The sequence below is a fragment of the Plectropomus leopardus genome, chromosome 21, assembly GCF_008729295.1.
Source record: "Plectropomus leopardus isolate mb chromosome 21, YSFRI_Pleo_2.0, whole genome shotgun sequence".
Taxonomy (NCBI): Eukaryota; Metazoa; Chordata; class Actinopteri; order Perciformes; family Serranidae; genus Plectropomus; species Plectropomus leopardus.
In genome coordinates this window covers 22155566-22177892 of record NC_056483.1, presented here as the reverse complement: position 1 = coordinate 22177892, position 22327 = coordinate 22155566, and the positions used below count along the sequence as shown (strand labels likewise).

Below are 22327 nucleotides of genomic sequence, written 5' to 3'. Positions count from 1 at the left end.
CAAAGGTGTTTTCACTTGGGCGCTAATTAGGTCCCTGCTCCTCACTGCAAAACACCGCTTAAAGGGTCAATTGACCCCAAAATCAAAAATACACATTTTTCCTCTTACCTATAGTGCTATTTATCAATATAGATTGTTTTTGTATGAGTTAGGAGTGCTGGAGATATCAGCCTTTGAGATGTCCGCTTTCTCTTAAATATAATGAGACTAGATGGCACTCCGCCTGTGGGGCACAAAGAGACAAAATAATACATTTGAAAAACTCAACAACAATGTGTCTTTCCAGAAATCCTGACCCTGTTACTCTAGATAATCCGCATACTTACCTTGTGAGCAGTTTCATGTAGGAACTATTTTCTTTACCAAACTACAACCACCAACAGTATTACAACATTTTCAGAAATGGCATAGGTCATGGATGCTACAGACAGATGCATAGATAGACAAAATGACAACAAAAATAACAAAATAGATGATAATCTATACTTAATAGATTCCAATTAACAATAGGAAATTGCATCTTACATGTTCGAAAAGGAGTAGGAGGAAGTATAAGCTTATTATTTCACACCCCTTCTCAGTTCAGTTAATTAATTAGTAATCTTTATATCTAACATATTTACACATACTTACATATTAACATCCCAGGTGTGGGTGATCGGGAACTCGTGGGAGGGGTCAGCGGGAGTAACACTATTGCACATATTCAGTGGATTGCATACCACGAAAGTAAAGCCGGAAATCTGGAAGCAAGAAAACTTTTCGGCTTGTGCGCCAGGCGAACAACTCCATTGGAACGAAGAGACGCCATTTTTGGTTCGCCGTCTGGTTATCAGTAAAGTCTATGGGTTTTTTTTGGTTAACATTAGAAGCCTGAAATAATGTTTGCAGTTAACACAAGCTGGAGAGACTTTCACGTTTTGTTCTACGACATAAAATACATCAGTTAATACTGGAAGAGGTCAAAAACAAATGAGAGTTTTAGTCCATTTTATTTCATGTTCAATAATCACATCACTAATTAACAAGTAATCACAATAAACACTTTTTTTTCAAACCAAAAAATAAAATTCAAATTAATGAAAAAAAAAAACACAAAAAAAACAATGAGGAGGTTCTGCAAATGACATAGTAAGTCTACCTAACACATCCCATTGTTGTTTTTCAGCATGCTCTGCAGGTACAGTAGGCGTTTATTAGCTAGTGTTACTCTTACATGAGTGCAGTGGTGGTAGATGAAGCTCTACAACGCTCCTTGGATAGATTACTGAGGAGCTTTGATTATACAAGCCAAACCTGACAACTATGGTTAGTTCACCTTAGACAAGGATGTGTTAGGGTCTCGGTGTGTGACTCTCCAGGGCAGGTTGCTGCTTTCTGAGTGCCATATATGTAGCAGTCAATACGTTTGATATGCAGTACTCCCAAATTACAGGCCTACACATTGACCTTTTCCCTTTGCCCACTGTGATAAACAGTATCATGTGTTTCAGGTGCATTAGCTTCAGTCTGCTTGGTTCTTTTATCATTTGAACCTGCAGAGATCACTGTGTTCTGAACACCGTAAAAAGAAGCTACTGTTTTAACTTACAAAAATTAATGTCAGGGCTTTCTTAAAATTAGAAGTTGACTGTATTGGGTAGGCAAGTTGAGGTAATTTGGTAATGATTCAACTTATCTTCTTAATGTCAGACAGCTTAAAAATTTGGGGCAGCCCAGACAAACTTTTTTTTTTTTTTAGTTAAAACAAATAGTTTCAATTTAGAGCATTGAGAAGTTTACCAGTAAAATAAATTTTGCTTTGACCTGAAAAAGTTAGTGTCCTTGCTCCCTTAATTTTTTAAGTTGAGACAAGTTAAATCATTGCAAGATTACCTCAACTAGTCTTCCCAAATTCAGTCAACTTACACATTTAAGGCAGCCCAGAAATTTCCTTTTTTAAGTGAAAACCAATAGTTTCTTTTACAGTGTTCAAACATTATCCTCATCTTTTAAGACTGGACTTGTGGGCATGATTTAATAGTGTATTGACATAATTGTGCATTAAAAATTTAGCTAAAATATATCTTAAATTAATTAAGCTCTATGTTGCCAGTTCAACATTTCTAAATTAAGCTGCTGTTACAGCTCTTTAAATATAGTTAGATTTTAAAGGCTCTCTAATTATCGTATTGGAGGTTCAGATTGTGTTGTGCACATCCTTGGAGAAACTCCAAGACACAGTTTGTGAAACTGGCTGTCACAAATCAAAACTAAAATCCCTTCGACTGCGAGAGCACAACCGCCACGAGGCTACAGGAACACAACGATAAATACATATACAAAAGTGTTGCGTCTTTAGTACAATATATCTCAAAAGACATTCTTTCACTTCAGTGGCCCCTTTCTAATGAAAAAGGCAGACTTTTTCAATTTGTCATACTAATAATCAGAATAATAGTCATAATAGTAATGATAAAATGCCTCCTCCCCTTAGAACTGTTAAAGGTACATGGACATAAAAGCTGTTCTTAACAGACCTTGAAACCAGACCCCCACACCCACCTGCCACCCCCGATGCTGTCACTGTCTTTTGTTCATTTTTTAGGGCCATAAAGAGTGCATCAAAGATAAAATATCTATATACAGCCATGTGCAATCCCAGAATTCATGGTAAGCTAAAACATGGTTGACAGGCACAAGGAAAAATTTAGCTATGCGACAGCCGTGGCACAAACAAAACAATATTTGATGACAGCTGCTCTCAATTCTAAACCTGCAGAAAAACACTCCAACATTTCCCCCTATCACAGGACAGTATTTAGAAGTTATTGCCTATATTGTCAAAAAAGCTTCATTTTTATATAATTATATAAAATTCAAAGGGACTCCAATGGAAAACGAAATAATGACTCAATCTGAATTGAACTGATTGAATATTGGTGGAAAATGAGGGTACTATAATTCAGTTTATTGCTCTCTCATTCAATCATGCAAAATCTCATTCATAATTAGGCCATTTAGGAGCACTTGTTCATAGAGGGGTCTTTTAGCAATTAATGGATTCCACTTTAATCCATCTCTGATTTATTATAGCATTAAGGTGCAATTTAGTTTATCACAGATCATTGCTAAAGTGACAATTTGAATAGAAAAACTCAGGAGTGTTTTAGTAGTTTCATGTTTTCTCTATAGGGGGTAGTCAATGGAGCTTTGGTCTTAAAATTAATTTAAAAAATGAATTTGTGCCAAGGTATTTGCCATTATCTCAACCAAACCCAACTGAAACTGGAAGTCTTTTTATCCTGTTTTACGAGATATATGTTATAGCTTACACTGGTTATCCAACTGTAATACTTGCAGTTTTCCCACACATTTTTACTAATGAATTTTCAAAACTTTACCATAACACCTTTTTTAAATTGGTGTAAAATAGGTAGGTCAAGCAATATTAAAGACACACTTCCAGTAATTTGCTGATAACCAAAGGTCTAGCGCTTGCTAACTTCACCTGCTCATTTCCATTATTGGTATCAACTAAAATGTGTCCATAGCACAGATTATGCTATTGTAAAGACAAAAGGCATCAAAACGTTATCTATATAAGATAATGTTAACGGTTCCAAAATAATTAACATACTATTTGAATATATTGTTTCAGATTTAAATCAAAATTTGGATAGATAGCCACTCATTAATTTTGGTTTTGCAGGCTGCAAATCTACTGTTTAGATCGCCTCTCTCATTTATCAGTTACACGAGGCAGCAAAAAAGGTTGTAACAAACCCAAAGTACCTGCCTCGTACCAAACAGCAGATAGACAACACAGATAGATTAACACTATTCTTAAAACTGAGCGAGGAACAGATGCAGTGATGGCTGAAAATTATCAGTGAGCATTATCACTTTTTCTATTCCAATGATTTTGGTAGCCGATATACTAAACTACAGTAGCCTACAACTGAAAAAATCTGAACTTTTGTCATTCGTCTTGGTATATTTGAGCCATGAAGTCACTGTATACAAATCTGCACCTAGTTTGAAGCAAGTGGCAACTTCCAGGCCTGAAAAATCAAGCTAACGCAGAAATGCCAAAGATGCAGTTCCTCTCAAGGCCACTAGAGGCTGCCTCCAAAGGTGAGTCAATTCCCATAGATGCCCAAGTTAAAATACAGAACTTAACAACAGAAATAAACATGTTTACAGACTGCTACATTAAATGGTTTTGGTCTCTATAGCTAATTTAGTTAGTTACGCATAATTAAGTTACGCATGATTAAGGGCTTGGCCGCTCTGAGTAACAGTTGGGTGCAAGCCGCTATCACAGTAACAATATTGCTTAGGTAACGTTACCTAGCGTGAGTCCAGATTCCCAGAATAAAAGGTGTAGCCACAGCTGTTGCTATTTCTTTTTGTTTTCAGTTCGTTAAAGTTAATTATAACATTTGCCTAAAAAGACTTGTTTAGTTCGTTGTTCCAAAAGACCCTCTGAGGAGTCTGAAAAGTTTTTTCCAGTAAGCACATTTGTTTAAATGGTTTTAAACCTGTTTTTTTTTTTTTTTGCAAGCCAAAATGAGCATTATCACATTTAACTTTAGCTGTAAATGCACTGTGCTAAGCATGCTAGCAGCTCGGGTTATCTCTATTCTCTTGTCCAAATAGGGTAGCTTCTAGTTCCAAAAATCCAAGATGATGACGACCGAAAAGCTAAAGTCAAGGCTTCCGAACAAAAGTCCACAAACCAATGAGTGACATCATGGTGGCTATGTTCATTATTTTATACAGTCTATGGTTTAAAACGGTAGAATTAATGATAAATCCAAGAAATGAAACAACAGCCATCACAAACCAGCTATTCCTGTCCTTTGGTGTTAAAAATTTGAATAACAACACATCAGCTGTCTAGGATTGCCCCCGAGATATACATATGGTACCAAACCACAACACTTTGAGTCATAATGCACAAAGGCTTTCAGCTCTGGGCGTGATATTATATAACGTGGCCATGCATCATAAAGGCAATCGGAGGCAACAATTTAATACATTGCTACAAGAGAAGAGTATAAAGCCGCACAATGTTCCACTGCCAATACTCCAACAAGAAAAAAGCCGAACACATATTTGGGATGTTTTTGTATTCAGCTACTGTCAAACAACATGCTACCATAACCCTCATAGAAACACCTGAAATGGGACCATGACTACACACAACTACCATGACAGCTTGATTTACAGAATTCCCTCAAAACAGCAAAACCAAGTTACCCCTAAGGTTTTCACCAACTACGATATCCTCTTTGTCTGAGCAGTTTTAGGCTTGAGCCTGCATCAACCTCGTTCATTTTCAGGTAAGAAGGACAGGAGGCACATACGAGACACACAGCTCCTTTGACTTAGGAGACATCTTTCTCATCTCACTCAGGACCGCATGCTCAGTTAAAGCTTCTCGGCTCCAGCCAACTTCCTCTATTGCATTCCTTTTCAACACATTTTGCTATAAACGCAAAGCACACCTCAAAGGCTTCTTTTGTCACCCTTCTCACGACATATCCATTCTCACGTTCTTCCTCCCTCTGAATATACTCACTGTGTGTCTTGGTTTTAAAAAACCTGTGCGTGTTTCCAAGATATTCTGAACGCTATCTGAAGACAAAAAAAAAAAGACCGACCATCGTATTGCTCACGCAGGAAGAAACGTACAATAAATAAACCCTTCTTTTAAAATTGATTAACTAGGAAGGAGAAAAAAAAGAAGAAAACTCAAGAAAGACAGAAATAAGATCTGAAAAGAACACCAAAGCTCATTTTTACACAATGTTGTCACTCAAACACATCATCACAAACAGAGAGTAAAGAGTTAAACAGCCTAAAATGGTTCAGCCTACTTGTTGTCTAGCTTTTTTTGTTTGTCAGCTTGTTTTATGGAAGTGAAGAGAGAGGGCGTGATGAAGCAGATGACGGTTGATTACTATGATGTTATTGAAACAGAGAGTTATTGGGAACGAACATCCCCTAAAGTCACGAAGGAAAGATATGCTACGTGTGTGACAGAAGCTGTAGGGGAAGTCCGAGAGGGGTTTCCACGCTGCTCAGGTGACAAATTAAGTGATGGCTGCTTGTTCGGTGTGTGGAGGTGAGATGATGCGGGGTGGGAGGCTGTGGGTGAAGAGGATCCGAGTGAAACCCACTGAATTCTTGGAGAAGACGCAACCATATATTCTCCTCATTTCCCTCCACATAGATTCCCAAGCTTAGTCTATACAGTCATGATGATGAGTGAGAGAGGAGGCATGATTACATGGTACTAGAGCTGCAGAACTACCAGATGATTCGAAAATTTGCAATGACAGATTTAAGATAAATGGGGTGTCGCAGGGCTCAATGAAGAAGGTAAAGATCCCTTTAAGGAGCTGCTGTCGTCCCCCTGGACCTCCTCCTGAGGGTGCAGCGAGGAGGGGGCAGAGGGGGAGCATTCTGCAGAAGCCAACGGTTCAATGAGAGAGACGCTGTGAGGAGTCGGGTGGTGGTAATGGTGGTGGTTTTGGTGTAGAGAGTGGGAGGAACTGTACGGGTGGGGTCTGTTGTCATCCTGGGGGGCTGGCCAGGTGATGATGTCGGCGCCGTGGTCCGTGCGAGAGCGAGCATTCTCGCGGAAGTTGAGCTTGAAAGACTCAATCTGCAGCAGAAAGGTTGAAAGAAAGGGGAGGAGAAGAGGAAGTAGGTGAGGGAGAAAGAAAAAAAATACAGACAGGAGAAGGTGGGGGGGGGGGGAAGGTGGTGTTGTGGGGGGATTGAGATGAGGAGGGCAGAGGGATAGTAGAATTAGATGCCTGCAAGATAAGAAGTCAAAAGATGACGGTGTGATCAGGTGCTTTGGACTGCAGACGACATGATGAATACAAAGAGAGACACAGGTTTACACTCAGTGCAGTGACAAAGACAATTTATCTCAGTCAGGGAGAAAAATGTCCCACACACTGTTGGTACAACCACAATTCCAAAAATAAAGGATGCTGTGTCAAACTATATTCAATTAAATACAGTCCAAAGACAAGATAATTAATGCTAAAACTGATAAGCTTCGAGCAACTGACTTTAGATGCTCGATAATTCAGGGTCACTGTTGTCATTTTTATACAATGTGTTAACGTTTTTGGTATTGGGGTTATACTTTTACTAATTAGTATGTCATGTTTCAGATGTTACCCGGCATCAAGGCTTTTTCAGTACACCTCCTCCTTCCGTGTTTGCTACATGGGAATCAAGTCCTACACTGACAGCAGATGAAGCTGGCACACACATAAACTTACTTGTCTCTGGGATGAGTGAGTCCAGAGCCTGTGGCTCCCGTAGGCCCTCACTCTCACAGGGAGCCCCCTCCTTCAGCCCATTCTCCTGGGCAGCAGGGCTCCCTGTCTGCCCTGGCTCGGAGCCCGGGGCCGGGGCTGCGGTGCCACTCAGGGGAGTCCCATTCCCCTCTGTTGTCTCCTGGGCCCCCTCAGCCTAGAAACACATAGCAGGGCGTGTCAATTGGTGGGGATGGAGATGGACCAACCTGGCTCCAAATCTCTTAAACTACATTTGTAGTCTTCTGTTAAGTACAACTAATTCAAGTAGACAGTCTGTGACTGCAAAACTCTGGCGAGACAGACATTTTGCTAACACATTAAAAGATCTGGAGCCAGACTCAGGTGGAGGGAGGTGGAACTGAACAAAAACAACATCAACAACAAAAATAAAAAAACAACTGGAGAATATAATGTTCAAATGAATTCAGTGACAGAAAGAAAACGGTAAATTCAAGCACGTCACATAAAAAAAAGCAGATGAAAAGTGTTAGATGTGCAGAAATATTTTTTTTTGCCTGAACCACAAACTCTTACATCATATCTGTAAAAATGTATAATTCTATTATTCTTTCTTGGAGGAAATAACTGTACCTCAAGAGAAGCTACTTTTCATAGAAACAGCAAATGTCAAAACATATCAGAAGAAAACCCAGAAGAAACCTGACAAATACACAATTAATGAATCCTGAATGGTTTCATACTTTACACGCACCAACAGAAGAAAAGAAGTACTGAAGGACTGAAATGTATCTCATCACTTGTACTCACTTTATAAACTCCTGCTTCAATTAATAGATCCATCAGGTAGGCTTAAAGGACAAGGCTGGCGATATATTGGTATTTTTAATTTCAAAACATCCCATGTAAAGACCCAACAATGTGTTAGTCCATCTTTTGTTCCCTTGCAACTTCTGCATACTGCCAACTGCACATTGTTTCCTTCTGAAGAGAAGAATCAATGGGCCTGTCCGGACAAATGTGGATAACAAACAGTTTCATTTTTCAAGAAAAAAAAAGGTTCAATGATTTCCCAAAACTGCAGCCAACTATAGTTTTTAGCAAAGGTCATCCGAATCAAAAGAAAAGGTCTATTTGTTGGGGAACACCAGAAACTCCAGAAAAGCATTGCCCTGCAGCGTTGGAGAACCGGATAGCCACCGGAGAGCTACTGTTTTAGACGTGCCTATGTGCCAGTTTTAGAAACATAGTTTTATGTTTTACAAACAGAGACTGAAAAACATATTTTCAAGAACGCCATTGGATAAATATTGGATCCTTTAAATAATCTCAGACACCTATAATAGCAATCTGAACCTGTCAGTGGCAAATACAAGCACTTTTAGTGGATGCAAATTGACAATGCAAACATGCCCCAAGTATTGCCCTGGCATTGCCTGATCCAATGCTCTCAGAAAACTCTAGACCAATTACAATAAAATGTTGTCCCCATTAAGAAGTTAGATACAAAAATATAGTGAAGATAGGGTCCAAGTTGAAAAAGCCCTTTACTCTGGATTTTCAAGTTAATTTGACAATAAGAAAGCCACGGCAATTCTCAGCATGATCGCAAATACTTTGTTTCTCCTCTCTGCATAAAAGGATGTGAAATTTTGTGGGTGTTTTACTAAATATCAGCTGTATGTATGTCACGCAATCTAATATACAGGGACTCACTGATGTGTTTTTAAATAGTTTTTGAGCTATACGGCTCAGAGGAGGAAGATGCTAGGCTATATGATGCTTTGATACACAAAAAATACCTGTTACACATTGTTGGTTTTATCTTTTCATTGAATTTAACAATAAGAATACTACCAGCCTTATCTTTGAACCGCTGCTAAACATGTAAGGACAGCCATCCACTGAAGACACTTGACAGTGACACATCATGAGACAGGGAGCAGAGCATTGGGTTTAAGCCAGCACAGCTCAAGAGTAAGACATGAGATTCTGAATGCATGGTGTACTGTCTTTCAAACAAACACAAATGAAAGTCAGAGCTTGTCTCAAAGTGCTCCATTTCATTTTTAAAAATAGACTTCAATTATCCAACAGCAAAAATATCTCTTAGACAGTTTATTATTGTATGAATGCTATTTTTAGCTGTTATTCTGATTCTGCATCCAGAGAGTACTAAGATGATGACTTTACGTGCAAAACAGTGTGTGAAGATGAGAATGGGAGTGAAGGATGAGATCATGCAGTGATCATGAAACACAGATGAGCTGCAGTAGGCTGAGGGGACAGGTGACATCATTTCTGATCAATTTGACCAAAATGTCTTTTCTTTCTGTAGGTTTGTAAGCCCATCCCACACAGTGACTTATCCATTACAGTATGTCGGTATATCAAATCCTTTTTTAACTCCTTTTGTGTTCAGGTCAAATTTGACACAAAAATGCTAAGAAATAGGTCAAATTTGACCCTAACACCCAAAAAGGAATTTGATTGTTTTTATTTTTGTGTTTTACAAATCTATGATCACCATCCTTCCTCTGTATGTCTATGTTCGTCCCATTTTGTCTCTGAATGTGCAGAGCTGAGTTTTGTCCTGCAGGAGACATCCAGACATTTTCAAACAGTTTCACAACAAAAGGGGGGTCAGGAGAAAGGGAGCCAGTTGAAGGTGCAGAGGTTTTAAGATGGTTCAGGTTGTTGTAGATGGGTTTATGACAGGCTATCATCATCATTAGTGATTGTAGCTTGAAGCCAACCAACATCTTTTAGATTATGAACTCAGTGGTGAAACGAGACACACATGAAAACCCTGAAATTCCTTTAGTGATAATGCTTCATAAGTCTTGCACAGATGTTTATCGATATGTAAATTTAAAAACAAGCTAAAATGCAGGGTTTCACTGCCCTCTCTGATTAAAGTCTGTCCCTATAAACACAGTTTGTCAGATTATCAGATTAATTATCAGATTATCAGATTTAATATGAGTGATGTAAACCTATATGAACACTATTTTCTGCTGAAGTTAGAAAAAGTGTGATTATTTCACATTTATTGAGCATAGCATTAGTGCAAACCATTGACTGTATATGAAAATGGACGACACCCCCCCACTTACCCGCGCTATGGTTAAGTGAAGTTACAATATCCAAGATACGGACATTGCCATATTGCACTGGTGATGTCACTGAGAACCCAAGTCTGCGCTATAGCAATATCTGCGGCGAACAACTGCAGCTCCCCTGAATGCGTCTGCATGGACTGGATGTCAAAACTTTCAATCATGGCAGAAAATCCCCTTTTTGTATAGTTTAATAATTCATTACAAATAAAATAACCATAAAAACAAACACTTGAACAATCATCAGGGTGATGAAAATACCTTCAGTGACAGAAATCATCTTTGGGAAAAATGTATTTGTTGTGTACTTTGAGTTTTTAGTTTGGCCTATGTCCCATCCACTAACATAGAGGGGCAGGCTATATGACCTATACTACAGAAAGACACCAGGAGGCAATCTAGATTGAAAAGTTACCCTTCGGGACACTGTCATGTTGTCCATCTTTATATATGTTCAATGGTTCAGACAGGCCTCTGTGTCAAGCTTAGCTCACATTCCAGCTACATCAGCTGATTTCAAGCAGCCTAATCAGCTGATGGATCAGCTGATTGGTGAAGGGGTGGAAGGGCAGGGATGTTTGCTCTCCTCCGGCTTTCCTCGTAGTTGCATGGAGGGCAGAGAGGTATGCTCTCTCTGCCTTCAGCTTTTCACGTAGGCACATGGAAGGGCAGAGATTTGTGCTCCCTATGTGTTAGGCTTTCCACAAAGGAACGTGGAAGGGCGGAGAGGTGTGCTCTCCACATCGGGATGAGTAAGGGCTTCAGAAACTGGAATTTCTTGCTAATTGAGAATTGTGAGTGATGTGAAGCTAAAAATGTGTAATGTTCATAGGATGCAGCATAATAGACTGCCTTCATTTAAACACATTGGCTCAACTGCATTTTATGCATCTAATAATGAAGGTGAGTCATGCAATACACGCATTGTGGCCATCATGACTAACTCAAGTGAGTGGCGCTATAAGTAAACTGCATTTGGACACAACTCTCCAGTAATTTGCGATGTGTAATGACTATCTGGCAGAGGTATGTAATTTGCCATTTGCTTATGCACTGTGATAGTTGTTAAATCTTCACTGTGTTTGTCCGGCCCATAAGAAAGACTTCAGAGAAGTTAAACAGTTGCAGAAAGTGCTCTGATCTCATCACAACTACAGTTTATAGTTTATAGTTTCCAGACACTGTGTGCACACTGATACTTATTAGTGTGCACACAGACTGAAAGATGTTTTTATGAGCGATGATCTTACCTTGACATTTCCTCCCCCAGGTGAATGGCTCACGTTGTCCATGGAGCCCACTTTTGGCTGAGCCTTTTCCCTGAAGCTCACTTTGTGGGACTCGATCTTCACAACACCACCGCCTGCAGCACACATGGATAATCAGTCTGATGATCATACACATGCATGGATACAAGCTCGCAGAGTTTCTACAGAGCCTTCTCTACTGTAAAACATGATAAGTCATGAATTAACAAATCCGGTGTTCTTTTATATTAGTATAAATGTTTGATACTGTTGGAGCTATCCGAGTTGTTACACTTGAAGGGTAACTGACATTTTTCTACCTGGACCTTTCCCATGTTTTGTGTCTATGTGACTAATGGAAACAAAAATTTTGAAACTTGTCTAGTATTGAGCGAGAGTGCTACAGACAGCAGCGGCAAAAAGTGATTTCCGGGCTGTTTCTGGTTAAAGAAAAAGGATCTTACTCTTTAACAAAAAAAGGTCTATTTTGTAGGGATCCTTTCAATAATGTTGTCAGACACGTATAACAATCTGAGCCTATCAGAGATAAAAAAAATTAAGCACTTGAAAAAGAACTGCCCATAGAGATTACATTGCCGCCTGTTTTGCCGCTGCAGCAGTCTCACCTAATATTAGACCAGTTTCAAATATTGTTGTTCTAATTAGTCACTCAAAAAAACATGAGGAAAAGAATCCAGGTTGAAAAATGCTCAAATTATACATTGACAAAGCACGATATACAAAGTTGAAAAAAAACTTTCTTTAACATTATAACCTTCATGAAAGATTATTTTAGTCTGCATTAATTTTACCTAGGTGTACTAGGTGTAAACTGCCAACTCAATGTACAGCCAGCAGCTTTTTAATTCCATGCATTTAACAAAAATGATGGATCAAATACAGAAGGATTAAAACTACATTCCCTGGCTCACCAGGCTTGTGCTTGATGTTGTCCTTGGAGCCGCACTTTGATGTCACCTTACTAACATCCACCTTCTTGTTGAGTATCTGCACCTGTCAAAAGCCACACAAGACTTTTAATCACCAGCAGTAAAACATTGTAAAGGGATATGGGTTCATTGATGTTTTCCTTTTTTAAGGGCTGTTTCTTCTTCAGGTGCACTGAAAGCCCCATTTACACAATGAATTACCACCATCAGGATAAGGAGTGCTCTCCAAGAGAGTAGCAGCTGAGTGGTTTAACACAAACTGTGAACTCCATATTGCAGCATTTATCGAATTATCACTATGCAGTTGTATGTCTCCGCATACCAGTCAAGTTGCACTTACAGTTTGCATACAGGTCTGTGAAAACATTGGTGCTTCACACAAATTTTCCCCTTGCAGCACAGGAGATATATACAATCAGCACAGTTTTATGGTCGAAGCCTAAGACTAAAGTCACAAATTCACTATCTGACCAAATGTCTTATAATGCTGAGTAATGGCAAGAAAAGTGTACAGGACATTATGATCACATGAGAATATTTAATGTCAGAACTTAATCATTATATCCTACGAGACATTTATGTGAAATTTCAGTGTTTTAATTATTTAGTTATGACCAAAAACATGTCTTATGAGGTCACTGTGACTTTGACCTTTGACCACCAGATTCTTGTCAGTTCATTCTCGAGTCAAAGAGGACTTTTGTGCCAAATTTGAGGAAATCCCCATAAGGCCATCTCCAGATATTGTGTTAATGACAATGAGACAGCTGCAAGGCCACACTGACCTTGACCTTTGAACACTACTTTATAATCAGGAAATCACTGAGACCAAGTGAATGTCTGGGTAAAATTTGAAGAAATTTCCACAATGTGTTCTTGAGATGCGCTTTCACAACAATGAGACGAATGCAGAGTCAACATGACCTAAACCTTTGACCACAAAAATCTAAAAGGTTCATCTTTGGGTCCACTTAAACTTTTGTGCCAAATTTGAAAAAAAAGAAGGTATTCTTGAGATATTGTTTAGACAAGGTCACAGTGACCTTGGCCATTGACCTATGACAATCAAAATCTTATAATTTTATCCTTGAGCAAAAGTGGGCACTTGTGCCAAATTTGAAGAAATTCCTTTATTTCTTCCTGAGATTGCATTCACAAGAATGAGACAGATGCAAGTTCACAGTGACCTTGACCTTTAAACTACTACCACCAAAATCTAATCATTTCGTCCTTGAGTCCAATTAGATGTACTAAATTTGAGGAATGGCCAGACAGACGGACAAGCTGAAAACATAGTGCCTCCATCCTTATTGCAGGTGCAGAGGCATTACAAGAAGACATGTTTGATTCCTGCCTGTCATCAACAATCATTTTGTGCCATAAAGATGGCAAGAACACCCTGGTGCAGACAACGTAAAAAATACCAAACACCAACAGAAGAAGCTCAGGACAAGACAGCATTATTTCAGGAGACCAGTGATCCAGAATGCAGCTTTTTGTGGTGATACTCTCCTCACAGAACCAGACAATCTTCACAGACACAGAGCCAATCAGAATGTGTTTGTTTAGTTCAGTAAGTTAGTGACAGGGCAGGACGACACAGGAGGAGTGTAAAGAAGCAAGGGACTGTGAAGCAGGTTCTGGAGAAGGGCTGGTGCATAAGGCTTGCTAGCATGCTGTCCAATAATTCCCTCGGCTTCCAAGGGAGAGCAGCTCTGTAGCTTGCAGTGAGGGTCTACGTTCACTTTTTAAAGGCTGACATCCTTCACATACTGTACAGCTGACTCATGCTGGCCCTTTCAAGGACTGAAGACTCTTTTTATTTGACTAATTTCAATTTTTGGAGCCAAAAAGAGATAAATATTTCATCTTTGCTCCGTTGTTCCTTCCATCAAGTCGAATTCGTTTGACTAATTGGCTGGTGCATACGAGCTCTGGTTGTAGGCCAGGCAGTACTTACATTCCCTCCACCAGGAACATGCTTCATATTGTCCTTGGAGCCCAAGCGTGAGGAGACGTGGCTGAAGTCCAGCTTTTTGGAGACTATCTGAACCTACATGGACACAGCATAGCAGCAAGAGGAGAGCGAGGGAGGGGAGGGAGGGAGGGGACGACACCAGAGGATGTAAAAAAAGGCAAGTAAGAGACGAGGAGAGGTAAAGTTACCAGAGGAGAAGAGGATAAAAAAGGACAAGAGAAGGGGAGAAGTCACCATTACAGGTAGGGTTAGAAAGGAAATGACAGGAGGACAGAGCAAGGTTGACCTGGGTAAAATCCAAAATATTTTAACTATTTTAGGTGCATTTGATATCAACACCTGTGCAGTTAGGTGGTCTGGAATGGTATATTTTGCTTGTGTGGCCATTTGAATAGTGACACAAATCTAAAGGGACTGGAGAAAAGGAAAGCAGAAGCTAGAGAATGCCACACAGAAACTAATGTTAAGAACACACCCATGCAACAAAACATATAAACACCTGTCCATCCACAATGTATGGGACTCCAAAAAAGACGTTATTAACACACAAGGGTGCAGATTTCAACATTGGGGGAGGAGACACAAATGACACAAGGAGCTTGGGGTTTTCCATCAGTAAATTTTACAGCATCACAACACTTAATTTCCTGTATTCTGGTGAATTTGTATACATCAGATTATGGTGGAAATGTCCTTAGTTAAGTCAAAATAAAACCAACTTTCATGTTTTTATTTGAGCATGAGTGTATGTGTGTGTGTGTGTGTGTGTGTGTGTGTGTGTGTGTGTGTGTGAGGTATAGGGGGGGGGGGGGTGTTTCCTACGTCGCCGGCCCTGAAATCTAGGTCTGTGTTTTCCTATTCGCCAAATGACAAAGGTCAATTGGCAAATGATATTGGTAGTTCTGTGGCAGGTAGACTGCTAGATGTTACAAACCTGACACAGAAAACAATGAAAGCTCATTGCAGGTTTGTCCTTTTCAGTAAGACACAGACACATCCACACGCCCACTCACTCCACAGTCACACATCTGTCAGCTGTGGGTCACAGCTCAATGCCAACTCAGAATTATGTCAGTCGAATCAGATTTTGCAGCTCAATACAAATATTCTACGATTATTTTTTATTCCATATAAAGTTCTGAAGTTTCAACGGTTCAAGCAGGACTTTCATTGTGACAAAACAAGCTAACAGCTCTAACAGCTGATCGGATACAATATTTTTTGCCAAAACTAGATATCAAGCAAAAGACAGAGAGGGTGTCATATTAAGTTGCTGTGAGCTTTAAATTCACCACTTCTAAGTAGAAGAGAAGATACAATGTTATCTCAGAGCCTTACAGTGCAGTCAGTCCTCTGTGCCGCTGCATTATGCATGCAGCTACAGAAGTCTAGAGTGCTCACTCCACGGCACAATCTGTACATATATGTATTTGTGATCATTTATTTTGATTATTTTAGTTTTTCCCCATTTTTGTTCTTTCCTTTTTTTTTTTTTTTTTTTTGCAAATTCAGGTATTTGTCAAGTTTTTGCTAATTCATTGTTCATTTTGGGGTAATTTCTTCCAAAGTTACTCATTGATATTCCCACATATTTGAGAGAAAGTAAGACAATTTGCTCAGGTTTCAAAGGGTGTGATACCTCACCAGCTCCCTGCAGATAAACACTGCTAGCTGTGTGTGATGGGAAACACCACTGCTGGGGACTGTATTATCGGCCTTGTGCTTTTGTACTAACATTATTAATTGTTACATGGGGTGCACTGACTACAATACGATACTGTAAATCAATGTGAGGGTTGAGTAATTTTCATTTAAGTGAGACACCAGTGCTGTCTGTTTACTACTTCGGGGCACGTCACTACTGAAAGAATCATTTACTGCATTTGAATTAAAAAGAGAACGCTTAATTATTGAACTACAGTGGGTGGATGGACACATTTTTTAAATTTCTGAAATGGTTCAACAACCATGGGAAAAAAAAAAACATTTTACATCTATGTGTTCTATTGCTAAGGCATATTTTATACTGTTGATGCTCAACAAAAATATGTTAAAAAAAGAAAGACAGAAAAACAAAGAGAGAGAGAATGAATGCATTCTAGATGGCTGAGCTGTACCCTGGAAGTACATTACAAAAAAATTAGGTTGATTCAAATTGAGCTGTTTTGCATTAAAGGATTATTGGAACCATGTAATGATGAAATTGGCAAATAAAACTGAGTAAGCTCTCCTTGGTTTCTAATATAATTGTCCATAACTCAGTCTAATGCCACTCTCAAGGGTGCTTCCCAAGTCAGCAGTCATAAAAACTTACAACCCAGGCCAAGGTTAATTATCATCCAAAATAATCTAATTTACAAACATGCATCTACAAACCAATCATTTATCACCCACTGTAACTTTAAATTCTTGAGAGGCATGTCTGTATTTATGTCTAAATTCAAGTGGACAATGGGCATGATAACTATAACAGAGGATAAGCAATTACATGGGTTTGAAACTGTGTATTTGTGTTTAAAAATGTGACAACATAAGATGCTGTCTGTGCTTTTACTACTCAAAAAGTCTCAGGCTGGTCATTTTCTGCCTGGCTTTGTGTTCCTCAGAAGTGCAGTTCATTTAAAGCAAACAGAAATGATGAGGGTTGAGAAAATGTGAAAAGAAAATAGCAAAATATGTAAGAAAGAAAAAGACAGAGAGCAGAAGAAGAGAGGTGGGAGGAGGAGTATGTGGTGATGGTGGGAAGGATGGAGAGGGGACTCACTTTGCCCTGGCTCATGTCTTTGGAGGCCACGCCCCTGCTCTGAGAGGCAGATGACACCTGGGGAGACAAGCCCACCCCCGGGTCAACAACGACACCTTAGAACAACACACAGGAGGAGGAGGCGGTGCAGGAGGAGTTGCAAAGAGTTAGTGTTGTGTGAGGGTGGAGAATGAACAGTAGAGAGAGAAAGCTCAGTGAGTGAGTAGAATGATGGTGAATGAACATGTGGAGGATTGAGTTCGAGATGTAAAACCGAGCAAAAAAACAAAGTGCAAACAACAGTGAGAAAGACGAGACAGAGATGTGTGGACTATTTTACTGCAGCTGCTCAAATGAATGTACTCCGTGCACAATGCGAACACGGTGGAGCAGAGCAGTGATACTCAACTTCTGGCCTGTGGGCCAAATCTGGCCCCCATAGAGTACCAAGTGCTAGAAACATCCTAAAATCCTAGATGTGACCTAAATCCTGTAAATGTTCTAAAATCCTAGAAATGTCTTAAAATCGTCAAAACATCCTAAAATTCTGGAAACTTCCTAAAATCCTAGAAATGTCCTTAAATCCTAAAAACGCTCTAAACTCCAAGAAAGGCCCTAAATTCCTTGAAAAGTTCTAAAATCCTAGAAACGTCTTAAAATCCTAGAAAGTCCTGGAAATATCCTAAAGTCCTAAAAATATCCTAAAATCCCAGAAATGTCCTAGAATCCTTGAAACATGTATGGGGCGATGCCACTGGCCCCTGGCCTCCTGTTATTTTGCAATAGTGGCCCCTATGCAAAGCAAGTTGAGTATCCCTGTTACAGAGAAATATTTCAAGAGGACAGCTTCAGAGAAAAGTTTAAGAGTGAGTGTGAAACCACAGGAAGCCAGTTTCACATGTTAGATAGGCCTTGAGGCTGTGTTGCCTGTTAGTTGAGGGGCAGCCAGAGTCCAGAAAGCGCATCACCCATGTAGAGGTATAGAATCCGCAGATGAAGCACCTACCTTCCCTCCTCCGGGCTGGTGCTTCATGTTGTCTGTGGAGCCAATCTTAGAGCGGGCGTTACGGATGTCGGGGGCCGGCGCTGTGCTGGGCCGAGCTGTGGTCCTAGAGGTGGTGGTGGTGGTGGTGGTTGAGGAAGTGGCCCGGGAGGTGCGGGCCACCAGGGGCTTCTTCTCGGGCGCTGTGCCAGTAGTGGAGGAGGGTGTGGCCGGTTTGGCTGCTGTGGTTCGAGTGCGAGAGGCAGCCGTGGTGGAGGTGGTGCTGCGGGCGCTGTTGGTGGTGGTCTTGGGCTTGGTGGAGTCGGCTTGGAGAAAGAGAGGGAGAGTTATTCAAAGCTGTGCAGTGAAAAACTAGATATTCTTTTTTTTTTAATAGCTTGACTTAAAGGCCTTGACACACCAAACTGACACTTTAAAGAACTTGTGGCGATGAAGGCTGGTTAATGCGTCCTTCACATGGCCTGCCTCTCAGCCAAAAAGTTGCACCTGATCACATGACATAGATTCCAGCCTATGGCCAACCAGCATGTGTGGTCCGCACCTGCATGAAACTCTCCATACCAGCAGGCCATGGTAGGCCATAATCATCATTCAAAAAGGGAAACCAGAAGACTTACAGGATGGATTCAAGATGCTAGTTAGCCAGTTAGCACATTAAAGAAGTATTTTAGTATGGGCTAAATGGTCTTACATTCGTATATGTTTCTCTTGTCTTCAAATGACTAAAAGCGCTTTACACTATGTCACATTTAGCCATTTGTCATCAGGGGGTTCAGTTTCTTGCCCAAGGATATTTCAACATAAGGATTGGAGGGGCCGGGGGTCTAACTGACAATGTTCCAATAATACCCATTTTCCACCAAAATTTGCACGTGTACGCAGGTTTTTTAAACACGTCTACTTCTTTTTCTATTTCTGTTACTTCTTCAGTCTCTTTCAAACTTGTTGCAGACTAATTTGGATCGATGTTTGAGCGCTGCTTAGGAGGAAAGGGGCGGTAGTTAGCGGCAGCCCATCATTGCATCTCGTCAGTTAAGGAGCTAAAATGATCGCATTCACTCAGGAGTCTTGTTTCCATCAATGCCGAACAGAGCTGGAGCTGCTAAATACTTGTGACTACCGCAGAGTCATTTGACTGTGAATGCCCATTGTAACCTTCCCCATTACTTTAGAAAGCCAGATTTAGTGGGTTTTTTTTGTGCAGTGGAAAGGGGGCTTTAGTGCTGAGCCACAGCTGTTAAAAAGTTACCTTACCTCTTACAACAAGTTTTTTTTTTTTTTTTTATCTCACTCTCTCTTGACTTGTTTGTTTGCTTTTCTCACTTTCGTTTCTCTTCTCGTGCACTAAATTGAACTGCCAATCAGAGTGATTTGTCTCACAAGCGCGCTCCGCCGCCGATTCAACCTGCTGAATCATCCGAAAAGCCACCGAAAAGGGCTGACAAGGGCTGACGAGTGCCAACAGTGTTGGACACAATGCAACAACAAGGGTGACAGATGCTCACTGAAGGCCGACAGTCAGCCTGTTGTGTGAGAGACTGTGATAAAATGTTAGAATAATTCTCTGTATTTTAAAAATAACAACATGCACGTGACAAATATCAAGACACCCAAAGGCAACGTGCTAAGGACTGAATTCTCTATTCAGAAACTCTCTCACACACGCACAATAAACCCAAAGCCACAGCACAAAAGATCCCGCCTGTCATTTACAGTCAACCCAGACAGATAAGTGACGCGAGTGCGAGAAAGGAGAGTAAACACAAAAAGAAACGGGAGCACAACAGAGCTAGAAATCAAAGAGACAACCACAACAAAAAGACAAAAGGCACAGAGGGAGCATTTCCTTTCTTCCACATACTGTATATTTAGACACTGAACCTCCATCAGTCTTTGACAACTCTACCCTGCTTTTGTATGTGTGAAAAACAAAAGTGCAGGTAAGTATTCCAGTAAACAAGTCCTTTGAAACCCTGAAGGACATAATTTTTCTTGTGCTGTTTGCAGACGCCTTTCATAAGTATTTAAACGTTTGAGTCCTGTGTAAAATGTTGTGATTTCATTCAGAAGTATGGAGAAAAAAAGGGCAGTGAGCAACTTGGTAAAAAATCTTTCACAAACTGGTAATTTCATAAATGATTTTCAAAAAGCTAGGGGACAAAAGTCTAGAAAAAAAAGAAACAAGCAAGGGATAACTATATTTTTTTTCTTTTTTTTTGTGCTGTTTTCAGATGCCTTTCACAAGTATTTAAACATTAATATTAGTACTTTTTTTTTTTTTTTTTAAAATCTTGCTAATTTTTGGGTCATTTCTTCTTTCATTGCTAATTTACTTCTTTGCTCAGGATTCAAAGTTATTGGATTTAGTAATTTGGTCTTTTATTATTGCATTTGGCAAATATTTTCTCTGTGGCTCCTTGATATGAAGCCTTGATAAAAATAAAATAAACAAATAAAAAACAGCTTGTTTTTCTTCTCATTTTTCCTAATTTTTGATCATTTTGATAATTGTTTTTTTTTTTTTCTTGTCACCTTCTTCCCACCTTCTTTTGAAAGAAATCAGGCCAATATTCTCCAGTCTCAAGGGGTTAAAAGCTCAGTGACCATTAATTCTAGGTGTCACTCATAAAGTCATTTCTTCCTCACATCTTCTTACAGTCACATATTGTTAAAACAATCACCTTCCTCTTCTTAAACACAAGCAGCTCACACGTTTATCTCCCTCTGGTTTGAGTGAACACATTCCAGCACCCTTCAGCTGAGCATGCTGAGCCACGCTGCACTTCAAATCTGTCAATTCACACACACTTTTCTATGTGTCAGCGTTTCCTTCAGGGTGCTACATGCTGAACTGTGTGTCCTGCTGTCAATCCTCCCTGAGAGCCTTTGCTATATCTCCAGCTCCTGTTAAGACATGTTTAATTGAGGAAATCCTCCCGCTGTATCAGCAGGAGCCGCAAACTCCCGTCAACAGCGAGGGGACAGTAATCCACACACTGCTGCGGTGAAGGTTTTTAACTCTCCAAGGCCTTTCAGCAATAAAGCCTCTCTCTCTCTCTCCCTCACTCCCAGCCTGCCTTGCATTGTCATGCTTGGACGGTGTGTGTTGCGGTGTCACACTCCTGCTGACAGCTCTCCTGTTGCCAAAATGTAAACTAATCTGCCGACAGGAGCGGTAAAGCTGGAACTGTGTAGGAAGAGAGAGGACGCAAAATTGAGGAGAGGATTAACAGAAGAGGAGGGCGAAGAAGCAAAAGGAGATAAATATATGCAGAGAGCAAAAGCGCAGAGGGAGGTCAGAAAGGAGCTGGATATAATGGCACCATTTAGGATTATATTTAATTCCAAATTCTAGCTACCAAGTAAAATCTGCCTGTAAAAGCTGAAAAACTAGAAATACAGCCTCACGTTGGTATGCCTCCACTAAAAGGTCAAGTTGCAGTTACAGTTTACATCCTTGTCTGTCTGCACTTATTCAGGACTTTTTCAGTGCCATTCAGAATGAAATTTATGACTGATTTCATTATGTCAGAAATTTATTAAATATAACCAGGACATGACACCAATTACTTAAGGTTAGGGAAAGTTTTTGCCCAAATATTTACTGTAATGTGAAACATGACTTTTCGGGGACAGCAATGAAAGAAGTATTCTGTGACATTTTCCTTTTCTTTTTATTTAAGTTACCTATTTTTTGAGATTTAACAACGAAATGTCGGGAAAAAAAGATTCGTAAAATTGTACCTTTTATGTCTTAGCATTTTTAATCAATACATTTTCAATTTAAGACCAATTAAGAGCTTATATTTAGATTGATTAATTCAATGCCTTTTAAGACTTTTTAAGGACCTATGGAAACCTGGAAAATGGACGTTGCCTCTCTGTTCCTGTGATAAGATGTTGGATAATGCCCAGAAAATATTATGATGTCACAGTGACCTTTACCTATGACCTTTGGATTTAAAATGTCATCACTTCTTTATGTTATCGTATTAGACATT

The 22327-nt window shown here is 39.8% G+C and overlaps 1 protein-coding gene across 1 annotated transcript in view; it reads right to left on the bottom strand.

Annotated features, from left to right (window-relative positions):
• Positions 1 to 6669: 6669 nt before the first annotated feature.
• LOC121960427 (microtubule-associated protein 4) overlaps positions 6670 to 22327 on the bottom strand; it is a 139186-nt gene continuing 123528 nt past the window's right edge. The window contains exons 13-19 of the mRNA XM_042510100.1: positions 18330 to 18631; positions 17345 to 17401; positions 14563 to 14655; positions 12585 to 12666; positions 11656 to 11768; positions 7290 to 7482; positions 6670 to 6809 (exon numbers count right to left, since the gene is read on the bottom strand). Of these exons, the coding sequence (XP_042366034.1) occupies positions 6802 to 6809; positions 7290 to 7482; positions 11656 to 11768; positions 12585 to 12666; positions 14563 to 14655; positions 17345 to 17401; positions 18330 to 18631 (848 nt within the window). The 3' untranslated portion in view covers positions 6670 to 6801. The remainder of the gene's footprint in view (positions 6810 to 7289; positions 7483 to 11655; positions 11769 to 12584; positions 12667 to 14562; positions 14656 to 17344; positions 17402 to 18329; positions 18632 to 22327) is intronic.